This window comes from Ailuropoda melanoleuca, chromosome 13, assembly GCF_002007445.2.
Source record: "Ailuropoda melanoleuca isolate Jingjing chromosome 13, ASM200744v2, whole genome shotgun sequence".
In the NCBI taxonomy this organism is placed as follows: Eukaryota; Metazoa; Chordata; class Mammalia; order Carnivora; family Ursidae; genus Ailuropoda; species Ailuropoda melanoleuca.
Window position 1 is genome coordinate 69,100,988 of NC_048230.1, and position 16,910 is coordinate 69,117,897.

Genomic DNA, 16,910 nt, shown 5'->3' on the forward strand with positions numbered 1-16,910 from the left:
TAGTGCCTGATATATAAGAGGCAATAAATATTAACTGGTTGATTCTACCCTCAAATTCACCACCTGCCATTTTCCCCTTTCAATTACTCTATTTTTAGCTATTTATGCTGTGACTGAAGATTTCCAACAAAACACCCTGTGTTGTTCCCCATCTCCATAACTGTTTTTCTTCCTTTCACCTAGAACTCCTTCCCCTCTCCAATTCCCCAAAGCATGCAAAGCCAAATTATAATTATGCTTTGTCTTAGGCCAAATGCCATTTCTTCCATTAAGTTTTAAACATTTTATATACTGATAAACATTTTTTAGACCATCATGCATTATTTTCAAACAAAAATTTTTAAAGTTCAACAAAAGAAATAAGATTCAAACTAGTTCTGAAGTAAAAGAGTATGAGATTAAGGTAGAGAGACAGTTCTACAAGGCAGGATTTTTAAGAAATAGACTTCATTACATAACTGAAAAAATTTCCCATAATAGTTTGTTGTAATCTAAGAAATAGCTATATGTCTAACCACAATAGTTCTCAAAGTATATGACCTGGTCTGACATCAGCATCACCTGGAAATGTGAGAAGCATAAATCTTGAGCCCAAACCTAGATACAGCAAATTGGGTACTGGAGATAAGACACAATCTGGTTGAACAAGTCTCCCAAGTGATTCTGATGCACTCTAAAGTTTGAGAAACACGGTCACACTAAAATAGCACTGGTGGTTTATTTCAGTTCGTTTAATAAGTGGATATGAACTAAAACCTGGAATGGATTTTGAAAACCAACAAGGAAACCTATACGCTATACAGAATTGTCAGTGTGAACTTACAGTCACCACCTATCCTTTAAAAGGAATTAGCTACAAAGTATGTGCTTTACTATGCCTTTGTTCCTCTGCTCCACAATTTTACAAACCTCTCCTTATCTCATCATACATATATATCTAACTTACACATAAGCTGGGATGTTTATGGACAGGATAAAGAACCCTGGAGAAAGAAGATGCTAATACAATAAGGTCGTAACAGTCAGGAAGGTACTTCTAATAACAAAACCTTGAATACTAGGCACCAATCATCTTGAACTTCATAAAAATGACAGAAGACAACAGTAAGAAACATAAAACATCCAGACATGTTACAGAGAAAAGCAGACTAACAAGACTATATTCACAGTATACACAGTGCCTGAATTAGGACAAAAAAGTAAAATAACCTCAAGTTGTTTAGTCATTTTCCTAAATGATAACTGAGGCAACAGATTGGAGGGGAGGGGCACAAAGCCCTTGTCCACTAGATATATATATTGCCCTGCTTTTTAGTCTTACAGTTAGGAAGTCCCTAAATAAAAGCAAAGGGGAAAAGTGAGTCATGGACATTATTGTGGAGTAGCATTTAAAAACATTTGACAGTTTAAAAAATGCTTTTCGAACCCATGATCTCAGAAGTATGCTCTCTGGAATAAAAGCTAATGCAAAAGAATTCATGCTTAACACAAATGATAGGCTCAAAGATTAGTCTGGCAATCTCCGAAACCTAGAAGACACTATTCCTCAGATTATTCATGACAATGATTCACTTGGGAAGATGTAAAGTGTTGATTAAATAAATGGCATGAAGCTAGGACTCTAGGAATGCCTTTGCAAGAAATTTATAGTTGCCTAGAGTAGTTTCATAAAGTATGTTAAGAATGAGATTTGCAGGGGCGCCTGGCTGGCTCAGTTAATAGAGCACGCGACTTGACCTCAGGGTTGTAAATTTGAGCCCCAAACCGGGTGCAGAGATTACTTAAAAATTTAAAGAAAAAAAATGACATTTGCAAAAATATAAACAAAATGACTTAATCTTTCAAGGAGCATACAAAATTCTATCACATTCTCACTAATGGAAAAATATGGATTTATTATGCAAGAGAGTTCTCAACTCATGAATGCAAACTGAAATATTAACACATTATTTATTATGCAGAAATTTTCAGGAATTCAACGCATTTCTATTAAACATATAACTAAAAGGACACAAAAGGCTTACGTTGTCTTCCATATAATTTTTCCACATAATTTTAAAACCTTTTCTATTGCTTTTTAATCACACTGAGCAATAAAAGTAGTTATTATTCAGGGTGCCTGGGTGGCTGAGTTGGTTAAGTGTCCAACTCTTGATTTCAGCTCAGGTCATGATCTCAGGGTTATGAGATCGAGCCCTGCATAGTTGGGCTCCACACTACGCATGGTGCCTGTTTAAAATTTTTTCTCTCCCTCAGCTCCTCCCCCCTTTTTCTCTTAAAAAAAAAAAAAAAAGCAGTTATTAATCCCTGAACTAGATGTTACTAGTCCTTAATATTTCACCTCTTTTGAGATTAGTATAAGAGATGAGTCTTTGTCACAGGAGTGACTCTGAAGATAGATCTCTATTAGATAAAAGACAATAGTTTCATATACTTTAATTTCCCCAAAGATCTTACTGAGTTGTCTTTTTTAACTTTTGTTTTGAAATTTTCCATACATCACAAAAGTAGACAGACTAGTATAGCAAACTCCCTATCAACTCAGCTTCAACAACCATCAACATTTTTGTTCTACTTGCTCCACCTCTCCTCTCCTGCAGCACTTGGTACTGTAATACCCTATCTCTCAGGATATTTTCCCTTATGTTCTGTGATACTGCTTTTCTATTCTCCTCTGACCACAACTTCTGTGGTTCATCATCTTCCTACCCACTGCTTACTCAGTTCAGGAAAAACAAAGAATCCAATGAGATTTTGTAACTCTTTAAGATACATTACTTACTGCTTTAAGACTAGGAGCATTTCCTTTTCTAAGTCTATCTCCCATTATCAGCTTCTAGGATAATCACCAAACACTTAAAAGTTTAAGTCAGGGGGCGCCTGGGTGGCTCAGTCTGTTAAGTGGCCAGGCCAACTCAATTTTGGCTCAGTCATAATCTCAGGGTCCTAGGATGGAGCCCTCCATCAGGCTCTGTGCTCAGCGAGGAGTCTGCTTAAGATTTTCTCTCTCTCTCAAATAAAAAAAGTCTTTGAAAAATATTTTAAAATGAAAGTTTAAATCAGTTAACACAACCCAAGACATTCAACATTTTTCAGACCGTAGACCTCAAGGCAGAAAGGCACATGAAAGTGCTGAATCTATTGGCACCTAGCTGGCTCAGTCAGAAAAGCATTTGACTCTTGATCATGAGTTTGAGCCCCATGTTGGGTATAAGATTACTAAAAAAATAAATAATAAACTTAAAAAAAAAAAAAGGGCTGGGGCACCTGGGTGGCTCAGTCGGTTAAGTGTCTGCCCTGGGCTCACGTCATGATCTTGTGGTTCTGGGATCAAGCCCCATATCATCAGGCTCCATACTCAGCAGGGCATCTGCTTGTCCCTATTCCTGTGCCCCTCGTCCTGACTGCCCCCCCCCCGTTGGCTCATGCTAGCCCTCTCTCTCAAATAAATAAAATCATTAAAAAAAAAAAAATCCTGAATCTAGGGTAATAGTGAACAGCTGGTACAAATCTCTGCTCCCTCTATCAAAGGCCCAAAAGATATCATAGATCATGATGACCTTCTCATATACTCGAAGCTTATATCCCAGCTTTCCTAGAAAAAAAAAGTAACAGTCCAGTGATGGCCCTAGGATTCTGAACTCCCTGCTATTGTTAAAAGTACCAATATATTCACTTTCTACAAGCTGAAGGAAGTAACTAGCAATTCAGGTATCCTTGGCCTACTCTGGAAAACTGCAGTCGGATGAGCGAAGAATCCTGAAACATTCATAAGTATTTCCTTTCTTACCCTGAGTACTGAATTTTTTAAAAAAGATTTTATTATTATTATTATTTTTTAAACTAACCTCTACACCCAGCATGGGGCTCAAACTCACAACCCTGAGATCAAGAGCTGCATGCTCCAGCCACTGAGCCAGCCAGGCGCCCCTGAGCCCTGAGTTTTCTGATCCTCATTTATTCTTACAGCAGTCTGAACTTTTGTTTTAGTCAAACTAAAATTTTGACTACAATTAATATTCATTCTTCCTTGTCTCTTCTTATATTCTGTGGTAAAGCAACAAGTGAACTCTTACCTTGTTTCATCCTTGGGTCTGGAGTCATCGTCATTCTGTGAAGCACCTTTAACATCAATAAAATTTACACAGAAAATGAGATTCAAAAAGTGATTTTCACCTTCTTCCTAAACATGCAAAGCCTTTTATTAAATCTTGTAGAACATACTATAACTTATGTCAACATATTTAGAAGGAAAATGTGATAAATGTTCACATTATTGAAATTAGAAAAGCTTTACCAAAATGCTGTGCCAATGCTTATTATGTGTAAGAGATATTAGTCAAGGTATTATTACTCATGTCCTACTTCTGCCTTTTGAAATATATGTTTGCTTGATTCTAATTCAAATCTAATACTTCAGACATCTTTTATACTAAAAATACCTCACAAAAAATTCTGATCACCATCAGGATGATGGATAAAACAGATTCTAAAAATAAAAAAACTAGTAACATCTCTCTTATGCAAGGGCCTGGCAAACAACTTCAAGAATAGGAAAGGGAGGGGCGCCTGGGTGGCTCAGCTGTTAAGCGTCTGCCTTCGGCTCAGGTCATGATCCCAGGGTTCTGGGATCCAGCCTGGCATCGGCTCCCTGCTCAGCAGGAAGCCTGCTTCTCCCTCTCACATTCCCCTTGCTTGTGTTCCCTCTCTTGCTGTCTATCTCTGTCAAATAAATAAAATCTTAAAAAAAAAAAAAAAGAATAGGAAAGGCACCAAATAATCTCAGTGGCCAATTAATGCCACAACTTTCACACTTTCTTCAAATTTTATTCATGGGAAATATTCTGAGGATTTGGTAAGGGCCTGTGCACTATGAAAGTATTAAAGACTAGGCACAGTGATTGCAGCAAAAATAGTAGGCAGAGAAGGAAAAACTATAAAATGCAGAAACAAGAATTCAAGTTTAACAGTCTACATCAATCAATGTAGTTAAAGAACAATAGTCCCTAAATACAGTCATAGTTTTAAACAGTAAAATCATCACTATTATTGCTCCAAAGCATAATTAATGGATTAATTCATTTAAGAAATGCTGAATCACTACTATACTATATCACCTCAGCAAGGCTGGCAGGTATATCAGCTTGCCTAGAAATATTACATTTAAAAAAGCGGGGGCATAAAAGGTACAGCATAAGGAAATACAGTTAACAGTACTTTATTAGTGTTGTATGGTAATGAAATATCCAGAAAAGACCAATTTTTGGAAACAAAATAGATAAGTGGTTGCCTGGCGTTAGAGTTGAGAACAGAATTTTGTGTAAATAAGTTAAGAGGGATCTTACTAGGGGAATGAAAATGTTCTAATCCTGATTTACAGTAACGGCTGGATCACTCAAATTACTAAAAATCATTAAATTGTAGACTTGCAATGAGTGCATCTTATGAAATATAAAATACTCCTCAATAAAGCTATTAAAAATGGTTTTGAAAACATGGTACAATGAAATGCACTTCAGGCTGAAAAGGGCACTTTTTTTTTTTAAATAAGAATTTTACAAGTTTCACAAGAATTATTTTTATACGGAATATTATCCACCTAAAACAGCTGATGAGACAAATGAAATCAGAAAAGGAAATAAAAATATACAGCATTAGTTACTAAAATCAGTCAATTAGTATCGCACTTGTCTCAAAAATTAAGAAAATCATTTGGAATATTCGAATCTACCAATAAGTGCCACTTCTAAACTTCTTCATTTATTATACAGAAGCATAGTATTTAATCACATGGACTCTGAGGCCAGACTGCCTGGTGTGTATCATAGCTTCATCATGTACTGACTTCATGACCTTCGAAAAGTACACTTGATTTTCCTGTGCCTTTTACCTCACATATAAAATGGGGACAATAAGGACATCTACTTCATAGAACAGTTTTAAGGATTAAGCATAAATATTTAGAACAGTGCCCAGCAATAAGCACTCCATAAATATCAGCTATTACTATTTCTCAAAATTTACATTTCATCAGTAAGTACAGACAAGGGCCATTTTTGTTCAAGCTTTTATTTCACCTCAATACAGAAGTGAAGCCGTAACTATGAAAATGTATGGTATAAATTAAATAGACCTAATCCTGTATTTCCAGAGAATAGTTTTTTTTAAAAGACACAAAATATCTGACACTTATACAATGAATGTCCAAGAAGGAAACAATGACCATACTTAAAGTTTGCATTTTACAAATGTATTGTTCTTTTAAAGTACTCCTACTTCAAATTTCCTCAAAAATGATATTTCTAAATGCACACATTTTACCCCCAGGACACTTTGGAAGAAGATCTACAAAGATCTCTTCTATTCAGTGAGCTACTCTAAAGGGCTTTCATGCCACAAAATAACTAGCTGGTAGATGAAGCAATTTAACACACTGTTCCATTTCCTGGGTGCCTAGCAATCTTTAAAGCAAAATAAACAGGTGAACTGATACCAGAGCAGGAACAGGATTCAGTAAGCAGATATGAAAAAAAAATTTTTTTAAAGGGTCATCCTGATGGCTATCACCAGCTCTGAGACAGATCAGAAACAAAGGCTTGGGATACTGTAAAGGAGCTGAGGTGTACCCAGGTACACAGCACACCGTCACTAGCAGAAGCAAAAGAAACTTTCTCTGGGGTAATTAATCCCCAATTTAGGTCCCTAAGATTCCCAAAGACTACAATAAAAAAAAACAAACTGGCAATCAAAGAGTAGCAAACACGTAAGAAAACAAGGATCAATGAAGGAGAGACATAAAAACATATCCCCAAAGACTTCTGATATTGGAATTTTCTTTTTTTATATATATACTGGAAGTTTCAAATGGAGAATATAAAAAAAAAACCCAAAAAAAACCTGTATCAAAAGAAAATTAACAAGCAAAAAACAAGACAAGCACCAGCAATTCCATTCCTAGGAATATACCCAAGAGAAATGAAAACATGTGCACAAAGAAACTTGCACACAAATGTTTACAGCATCATTATTTATGACTCATTAATAGGCAAAAGGTGGAAAAATAAGTCGCGTGTACACCAGTAGAAGAAAGGATAAACAAACTGTGGCATATACATACAATGGAGTATTATTCAGCCGCAAAAAAAGGAAGTACTGATATATGCTTCAACTTGGATAAACCTTGAAAACAATCCAGGCACAAAAGGTCACGTACTATATGGTTCCTTCTTTATAATATACCCAGGATAGGCAAACCCAGAGACAGAAAGCAGACTAGTGTTTACCAGGAGCTGGCTTCTGAATTCTGGTATATTAAGTATTTTAAGTATATAAGTATCAAGTATATCAAACTGTGCCCTTGCTCTGCTTAACTGATTGATTNTTTTTTTTTTTTTTCCTGGGGTGATGAAAAAGTTTTGAAATTAGAGGTGGTAAACACTATCATTATGAATATACTAAATTGTATACTTTATAAGGTTAATTGCATGTTGTGTAAATTTCACCTCAATTAAAAGAATCACAACAAAAAAGTGTCATATTTGAGAAAATAAATGCTGTAAAGCTGAAAATGCACATATCAATATGTACCAACAATTCCATTCCCAAGTATATATCCTACATAGACTCTTCATCCTGTGTACCAGGAGACATAAATCTATAAATGCAGACATTCAATTTATGACTGTCCATAATGATAAAAAACTGTAAAGAAACCAAATGTCTTCTGACAAAAAAAATGGATAAATTGTGGTATATTCACCTAACAGATTATCATACAGCAATGAAAATAAGTTACAGATACAGTAATATGGTAAGTAATAAATCTTAATAGTAATAAGTAATAAATCTTAAAAGGCAAAATGTATTTTCATAGAGCTTAAGAAAATGGGCAAGTAATGTACTGTTTAGGGACATGCGTATGTATTAAAAAAATTTTTTCAGGGACACCTGGCTGGCTTACTCGGATTACTTAAAAATAATAAAAAAATCTTTAAAAAATTTTTAAGTAAGGAAGTGATAAATTCAAAATTCAGAGTAGTGATTATCTGTAGGGGAAAGGTAAGGAATGCTACAGGGAGGAAAATACAGGTGGATACAATGTTGTTAATGTTCTAATTTCTAAGCTGGGTGGTAGGGTAGTTCATGTGTGCCAATTCTATTATGCTGGTTTATATATTACAATAATAAATATAAGAATATGTTATATATGAGATATATATTTTATATATATGCTATATATGAGAATATAAGTCAAAGTGCTTTGTAAATTATAAAAATGGGTGAAAGATACAGCAAAATATTACTCTAAACCAACAATGATCATATTATAGCCTTAATACTTGGGTTTTTGGGGGGCGCGTGGGTGGAGCAGATGGTTAAGCATCTGCCTTTGGCTCAGGTCATGATCCCAGGGTCCTGGGATCAAGCCTCGCATAGGGCTCCCTGCTCAGTGGGGAGCCTGCGTCTCCCTCTCCTTCTACTGCTGCTCCCCCTGCTTGTGCTCTCTGAGCTCTGTCAAATAAATAAAATCTTAAAAAAAAAAAAAAACTTGGATTTTTTTGTTTGTTCTGTTTTTCAGGATTTCAAATATTCTATTATAGGAAAAAACTTAGTTGGTTTTATTCATTTGATAAACAAGTATTTACTAAGCATCTACTTGTGTCAGCCCTAATCTGGACACTGGGAAAACATCAGGGGAAGAGAGAAAAACAAACCCTATCCTCATGGAGCTCACATTAAACTAAATACATTAAAGTTATACATAATGCAAAACATAACAGAAAGCAGAAATAGGATAGAAAATAGAATTTTTCTTTTTCTTTTTTTTTTTTTTTAAGATTTTATTTATTTATTTGACAGNGATAGAGACAGCCAGCGAGAGAGGGAACACAAGCAGGGGGAGTGGGAGAGGAAGAAGCAGGCTCATAGCGGAGGAGCCTGACGTGGGGCTCGATCCCATAACGCTGGGATCACGCCCTGAGCCGAAGGCAGACGCTTAACCGCTGTGCCACCCAGGCGCCCCAAAAATAGAATTTTTCTATGGAGAAAAGTGAGTCAGGACTTGATGAAAGGGCTGTCGAAACATTAGACAGATGGCCGGGAAAGACCTTGCAGAGAGGGTGACGTCCAAGAAAATCCTGAAGTGAATCACATGGAATCTGAAGGAAGAGAGCTCAAGCCAACAGAAGGAAACTGTAGTGGCCCTAAAGCAGGAGTGTTCAAGAAAACACAAGGAGAGTGGTGTCACTCAAGAAAATTGCATAAAAGAATAAGAGATGAAGCCATCAAAGTAGAAGAGCTTTGGATGTGGGGCCACAGGGGCCTTACAGACTTTTAAGGTGCTACAGAAAATCACTGGGAGCTTGGGGCAGGCATCTGACAAGGTCTGTCTTGTTTTCACAAAACTACTCTGGCTGTACACTTAAAAAAAAAAAAAAAAGAGCAAGGGAGAATGGGGTGGTCATCACTCTCCAGCCTTCTTTTCCTGCTCTGTGCCCCACAGGGGTAACCTGTAGGACATATATTAACCATTACTGGCTTCTTTGGCTCTGGCTTGCATTGGGTTCAACTATGAGACACAGGGGAGATTGGGAAGAGACTAAGACTTATCTCTTTATTACCCTCTTCTGCTGTTTCAATACTTGGATTTTAAAGTGGAAAGTTTTCTTGGCTTCTTGAGGAGGCCAAACTCATTAATATTCTTAGCAAACATAGATAAACAGTCAAAGGTAAGTCAAATAAGTTTCCCTCCATAAAATAATTAGTTGGTGCCCAGACCCCAACTGAGATCTAGTAATTTCAAATAATATTTGGTCAAGCAAAAAATTTAAGCCAGTTTCTTAGAATTTATTATACTGATAAGAAAACATTATAGGGGCGCCTGGGTGGCACAGCGGTTAAGCGTCTGCCTTCGGCTCAGGGCGTGATCCCGGCGTTATGGGATCGAGCCCCACATCAGGCTCCTCTTATGAGCCTGCTTCTTCCTCTCCCACTCCCCCTGCTTGTGTTCCCTCTCTTGCTAGACTGTCTCTATCTCTGTCAAATAAATAAATAAAATCTTAAAAAAAAAAAAAAACCAAAAAAACCATTATAGATATATTCATATAAAAATGGCTCTTTACATTAAAATTTAAAGGAACCACAAAAACTAGAGTCTAACGCAAGAAAGTAAGATAAAGTCAAAATGGAATGGAATACACACAGTAAGAACCAAAGGTCACATGTGCTGAAAAACCTATCCCTAAAATAATTTTAAATACATCAAGAGTATACATAGTAAATAAAGATCTTCACAAAGTACGCTCCTATTTTATAATCATGAGATTTTTGTCTTTAGGAAAAATGTTTTTGACAGTAATACTTTTCAGTGATATATTTGGGAAGACAAGTGTTAAATTAATAATCTACCACTACCAGTAGCCCAAGAAGTAAAAACAGATGAATGGGAAGTACTTGCAGATATGAACAACCACCCACACTCAATTTGTTGAGTTAATTTAGATCTGAGTGCTAAAACAGTAAGTCTATCTAACTAAATAAAGGATTCTTCCCAGAGATTCATAAAAGCTTATTAACTCTGTACTTAAGTAGAGGAAAACACCAGAGCAAATTATGAAGTTATTTTCTTTTTCTTTTTTTTTTAAGATTTTATTTATTTGATAGAGATAGAGACAGCCAGCGAGAGAGGGAACACAAGCAGGGGGAGTGGGAGAGGAAGAAGCAGGCTCATAGCAGAAGAGCCTGATGTGGGGCTCGGTCCCATAACGCCGGGATCACGCCCTGAGCCGAAGGCAGACGCTTAACTGCTGTGCCACCCAGGCACCCCATGAAGTTATTTTCTAAATCAGAGAAATAAGAAAGAATATCAAAGAAAATGTGATAACTACAACAGTCATTTGCATATTAAACTTGTTCTCTGAGCCAGGGCAGGGGGTGGGAAAATGGAGTGGGGATAGAAAGCTCTCTAGTTTTCAAATACAGCTTGAAGATAAGCGGGAAGAAAAAACAAACATGCTGAGTAAATTTTGTTTCGCTTGAAAAAGGTTTACTTATGTAACTGCCATCTTTAGAAAATTTATCCACCAGGGGTGCCTGGGTGGCATAGGTGGTTAAGCATCTGACTTGGTTTTGCTTAGGTTGTGATCTCAGCGTCAAGAGACGGGGCTAGATCTAGGGTCAGTGCAGCGGCTGCTTGAGATTCTCTCTCCCTCTGCCAAATAAAAAGTAAATTTTTAAAAAGATCTTAAAAACTAAAAAAAAAAAAAAAAGAAAATTTATCCACCAAAGAGAATGAACCAAAAATTTCTAAGTACCCAAAAAGATAATACTGTCCCATCAGGAAAATCAGCCTTCACAGTATATTTAAATATACAGCAAGCTAGTATCTGGTGACTTTTAATACTAAAATTCAGACAGTGATTTCCTTTCATAAATATCATTTAAAACTTAACCAAAAATATTTATATCTACAAGAACAAGTTTCCTCTAGGAACCATTCTGTGTTCTTCCACAATAAAACTTCTAACTGAGGCTCATGGCTCAGGCAGTAGGGCATGTAACTCAGGGTTTTAAGTTCAAGCCCCATGCTGGGTGTAGACTTTACTTAAAAATAAAATCTTTCTAAAAAAACAAACAAACGAAAAAACTCTGACTAATCTCAGGGAAAAAAAATCTAAAAATCTTTTAACAGTAGAAAATTATTAGAATACAAAAGCAATCTCCCTCATCCCCCCAGTTCTTATCCAACCAAACAATTGCAGCTGCTAGAAATTCAATTTTAGTACTAAACTCTAATTTCCATTTCTAGCTTGTAGTTAAAGTTACAGAAATGGAACCAAAGAACAATACAAGTGTAGTTCCCACCACACATGCTTGTGAACTGAACTACATTTTGTTTGCTTACAACTCATGACTTGATTCAAAGTTTCCAGGTTTTTAAGTGTGAAACCAATAATATATAGGAAGAAGAGGAAACATCAATAAATATTTGTGTGTGTCTTAACTCTGCATCATACTAGTTGGTATGGTATTGGACTTACTATTTAAATTATCAGAACCTCACTCTCCTTATATGCAAAATACAGGTTATGCCTTACAAAGCTATGATCGTTACATGAGTATATATGTAAACACACAAACATAGCGGTTGGCACATGGCAAGCATTCAAAAAATGGCAGTTATTTTATCTGGCAACCCCTGTGAATTTCCAGTTAAAAACCTCTCTCTACTTCAAAGTACCAGGTTAAATTCTACCAATTATTTTCCTACCTGAGTGGAAAACTGGTGACAAAGAAATGTTCACTTCTGTGGGCAATAAACAGTAAAGTCGTAGTATAAATATGCAGTTTAGATTCTACTCTGAAATATGAAGACTAATATACTTTGTTAATTATTAAATATTCTGCATTAGTAATCGTTTCAACTTGTACGGGGTAAAAAACTTAGGAAGATATAAACACCAAGTTTAGAGCAATTTAACAATGAAATTTAACTTGTATGTTATCTTCCGGAATTCTAATTTATAGAAAAATTCGACTAGTCAGAGTTCCTGTGAATAGCAGTCAATTAAAATGAACTTGTCAACTCTGAAACAGTACAGTATGACCATTTCAGAAATTTCTCTCCACCCTCATAAAACTCGAAGAATGAATCTGGAAGATACACTGGGACTATCTTGAAGGCCCTGCTATTAAAAAAGGTCATAAGTTGGGGTGCTTGGGTAGCTCAGATGGTTAACCATCTGCCTTCGGCTCAGGTCATGGTCCTGGGATCGAGCCCCACATTGGGCTTCCCGCTTGGCGGGGAGTCTGCTTCTCCCTCTCCCTCTGCCCATGTTCTCTCTCTATCTCTCTGTCTCAAATGAATAAACAAAATCTTTAAAAAAAAAAAAAAAGTCGTAAGTTAAAGAAGTAGGAAGTCTTCCAAAGCAGAAACAGAAGAATAATACCTGACAACTGCAAATGTTTCATAAAGCAGTTTCTAAATAAATAAAAACTTTTGTCAGACAAATCAAGTAAACCATTAATCTGCTCTTTGTCTTGGGGCCTCTAAGTTTCACTTGAAATCTATGTTTCAAGTGAAAATACACTTAGCACATTAGTAAGTGATGGAAGTATCTAAAAGGAATCCACTAAGTAGTTTTATTAAGCACACTAGCTATACAGGCACTAATTCAGGTGCCAAACTTCTTTCAATTACAGTTCATGTTTCATGTTTATTATTCCCTTTAACAAAAACAAGTAAATCATAAACTAAGATATATTGGCATACATATAATGAATTGATTTTGTCATTACTGTAACACAAAGACACTTTTATAAATGTAGCCTACAGAAATGGCAAAGGAATGGCAAATGGACTTCAGCTTGTACTGGCAGTCTGGTGTAGTAATAAGTAGGATTACTAAGTACTAAGCAGGATTTTGAGTTAAATTTCAACTCAACCAGATACTGCTACAGGCAAACTATGTCCGCCATTGGCACTGAAGGGGATGGGGCATCATAAGCCATATTAACTGTCATCATTGGTCTACAAAATAAATACTTTGTAAATCAATTCATTACACAGTCAACTGTGATTCAACTTTTATGTGGCAGCTTTTCAAATTACAGAAAAATGTTTTATTCACAGAAACAATGCACTAAAAGGAAAACGTTTAAAATAATCAATGTCTCTTTTTTTAAAAAAAAAAAGAATAGCAATAATTACATCAGCATTCTTTGGCAGCTACTGTAAAAAGAATCATTAAAGAGCCTATACAAAAAGTGATTACTTACTTTCTGAACATGTAGTTTCACCATTGGTAACAACTTCAGACTCTAACTGCAGCCCATCAAGACAAACTGACAAGTCTCCTATTGTCTCTGTTGGCTCTTTGTCACCTACAAGCTGTAAAGTCACAACTACTTCCTCAACTGTAAAAGAATATAATTACAGAACAAAATGGTCACTTTTTTTTTTCTTTAAGTCATCTTAACTGTTAAAAACAATGTCAGAAAAACTTAGTATTTATGTGTTCACAAATTGTTTTCAGTATACTTCAACTGAGGTGCAGGCCTTTTGACACAAAACATTTAAAAAATAGAACAAAATTTGCTAATGCTTAATATCCATAATGTAAAATACCAACTAGTTCAATCATCTCATTTGTTATATTCATTCCATCCTTGCATAAAATAAACCAGTAGGATTATTCAGCAACATATGCCTGAATTTTACTGAGTGAAAACATGTAACTTAAGAATGGGTTCTATCTCAGAGTGCCTGAGTTGCTCGGTCAGTCAAGCTTTCGACTCTTTATCTCAGCTATGGTCTTAAGAACAGGCTCGTGAGTTCAAGCCCTGTGATGGACTCCCTGAGTGGAACCTACTTTAAAAAAAAAAAAAAAAAAGAATAGATTATATCTCTTAAATCTTAAATGAGATTTAGAAAGTATGTTTTAGATAGTCACGGGGTAGAAAAATATTTGTTTCAAAATCATGTTATTAATCAAAACAAACACGTTTCAAGTTATTATATATCTGTATTTTATATATACACACACAAAACCACAGCCATCTAAAATTAGGAAATTTTAAAAATAAGTATTTGAAAAGAAAATCAATATTAACCATATTTGTCTCTGAAATGGGATTACATTTTTCCTTCACCTCTACTCTCTTTTAGTTTTCAATAATTGAGTATGTAGTATTTTAATAAGTGTTTATTAAATTTATTAAAATATTGGGTCAAAAATGAATGGCTAAACCAAGCTTACTCAGATTGCTTTAAATAAATAGTTCAAATTAAAATTATAACCTTATTAAATTAAAATTTATTAAAATTATTAAATTTATTATTAAAATTATAACCAAGTAAAGAACAGTGAATATAATCATTCTGTATCTTTTACACATGAATTTCATATAGAAAAATAGCCTCACAATTTCCGTTACTTTTACATACATACGTTTCATGTTGTTTGACTTTAAGGTTTCAAAGATATCTAATGCAGCAGTTCCCAACAAAACATCAGATTTCAGTGTCTGGTGACTCCACACACGAAAATGTAATTTACTCACAGGGGTGACGATACTACAAGTAAAGAAAGGTAAAAAATATGTATTATTTTCATTAGAAATATCACAATGGGATCCTAAATAAATTACAATTAAATTTTAATGTCTGAAATCTTTTAACTGTAGACCTTATAGCTTACTCTACAACCAATATTGCTCATTTTCTATAACTTATGGAAAACATCTGAATGCTACATGTTCACCTCATCACTTTCATTTGTAGTTGAACTAGAGGGGCAACATCATGCATGTAACATCAATAAAAGTAAAATTGCTTATCATGCTAGAAACTGTTAGAAATCTAATTTTACTTTAGTAGTATAAAAAAGTTAATTTGTAAATTAAATCCTTATTTTAGGTCAGGTAGTATGGTGAGCTTTAGGTTAAATCATTTAATCTTCACAGCAACCCTAAGAGATGGGAATTACCACCCCCATCTTCAGATACAGAAACTGATATTCAGAGAAGTTAAACAATCACACAGCTAGCTAGTCAGTGGCAGGCTGTAATAGGAAAAAAGTTCTGGCATTAAAATTTGTATTGAAAAGTTCCCCAGTCTTGGGAAAAAGAAGAAACAAAAAAGTTCTTCAGTCAGCTACATGATCTGAGGATTATATTAGATACCCCAAGTTTCACACTGCTAGAAACAAAGTGTCCATGGTAACTCTCAAATATAGACTCACTCACACCTTGTCAAATGCCAATAAAGAATACTATCTGGGGGCACCTGGGTGGCTAAGTCCTTTAAGTGTTTGAGTCTTAAATTCATCAGCTCAGGTCATGATCAGGGTCTTGAGATTGAGCTCTGCAACCGGCTCTACGCTCAGCGTGGAGCCTGCTTAAGATTCTCTCTCTCCCTCTCTCTCTGCCCTTCTCCCCACAACTCTCTCTCCCCCTCTCTAAACAAACACACAAAAACAAAACAAAAAACAAAAAAACTATCTGTAATGATAATTTCCAAAGCACGTTTTGGGAATTTTGAATTTGTAATAAACTTTATACAAAGTATTTCAGAGTCATTAATCAGAAAAATAGGAATGCTATATTATCTGCCATAGTATGGCTCAATGCTATAAAGAAAAATTCTAAGGCGCCTGGGTGGCTCAGTCAGTTTAGCGTCTGCCTTCAGCTCAGGTCATGATCCCAGAGTCCTGGGATCGAGTTCCGCATCAGGCTCCTTGATCAGCGGGGAGCCTGCTTCTCCCTCTCTTTCTGTCTGCTATTCCCCCTGCTTGTGCTCTGTTTCTCTGTCAAGTAAAATAAATAAAATCTTTTAAAAAAAAATTCTATAAAAACCTGAATTTCTCTATATCTCATTCTAAAAGGTGATCAAATCTGGGGGGACAAATAAACACTTTCTCAGAAATCTACCTATGCCTATTCCCCCCATCATCATATTTCCACCACCATTTTTTAGTTAAAACAAACTAAAAAATTTTCATCTTAACACTGCCTCTTCTTTTGGGGGATGGGGAAGGACAATGTATTCTTTCTCTTTAAAATTCTCAGATGTTAGTTCAGAAGAACATTCAGTACATATCAAGAAAATATTTTTCCATTAGTCACCTGGGAAATCATAATGGGGATAGAATAAAAGAAATGATTACTTTTACTTCAATTTGAGAGAGGATAAAGTATACTGTCAAAGATGGTCTTACCTAAATTACTTCAATTCAATTCTAGAGAGAATGCCTGCAATGGAAGCCATGTTAAAATTGCAGACCAATCTGTTGCAACTTAAAAATTCAAAACTTGAGCTATGTGTTCCCCCAAACATCTGGGCTCAACAAGAGCACTATCATAAGGGGCTACAAGGCGAGTTTCTTTTTTCTTAACTTTTAAACCACTAAGAA

At 35.4% G+C, this 16,910-nt stretch overlaps 1 protein-coding gene across 3 annotated transcripts in view; it reads right to left on the bottom strand.

The window, feature by feature from the left end:
* ITCH (itchy E3 ubiquitin protein ligase) overlaps positions 1 to 16,910 on the bottom strand; it is a 126,787-nt gene that overhangs the window by 55,672 nt on the left and 54,205 nt on the right. For all 3 annotated transcript variants that reach the window (XM_034641270.1, XM_019796585.2, XM_034641271.1), the window contains 3 exons: positions 14,949 to 15,073; positions 13,777 to 13,914; positions 4,077 to 4,122 (listed from right to left, as the gene is read on the bottom strand). In XM_034641270.1, coding sequence (XP_034497161.1) covers positions 4,077 to 4,122; positions 13,777 to 13,914; positions 14,949 to 15,073 — 309 coding nt within the window. The remainder of the gene's footprint in view (positions 1 to 4,076; positions 4,123 to 13,776; positions 13,915 to 14,948; positions 15,074 to 16,910) is intronic.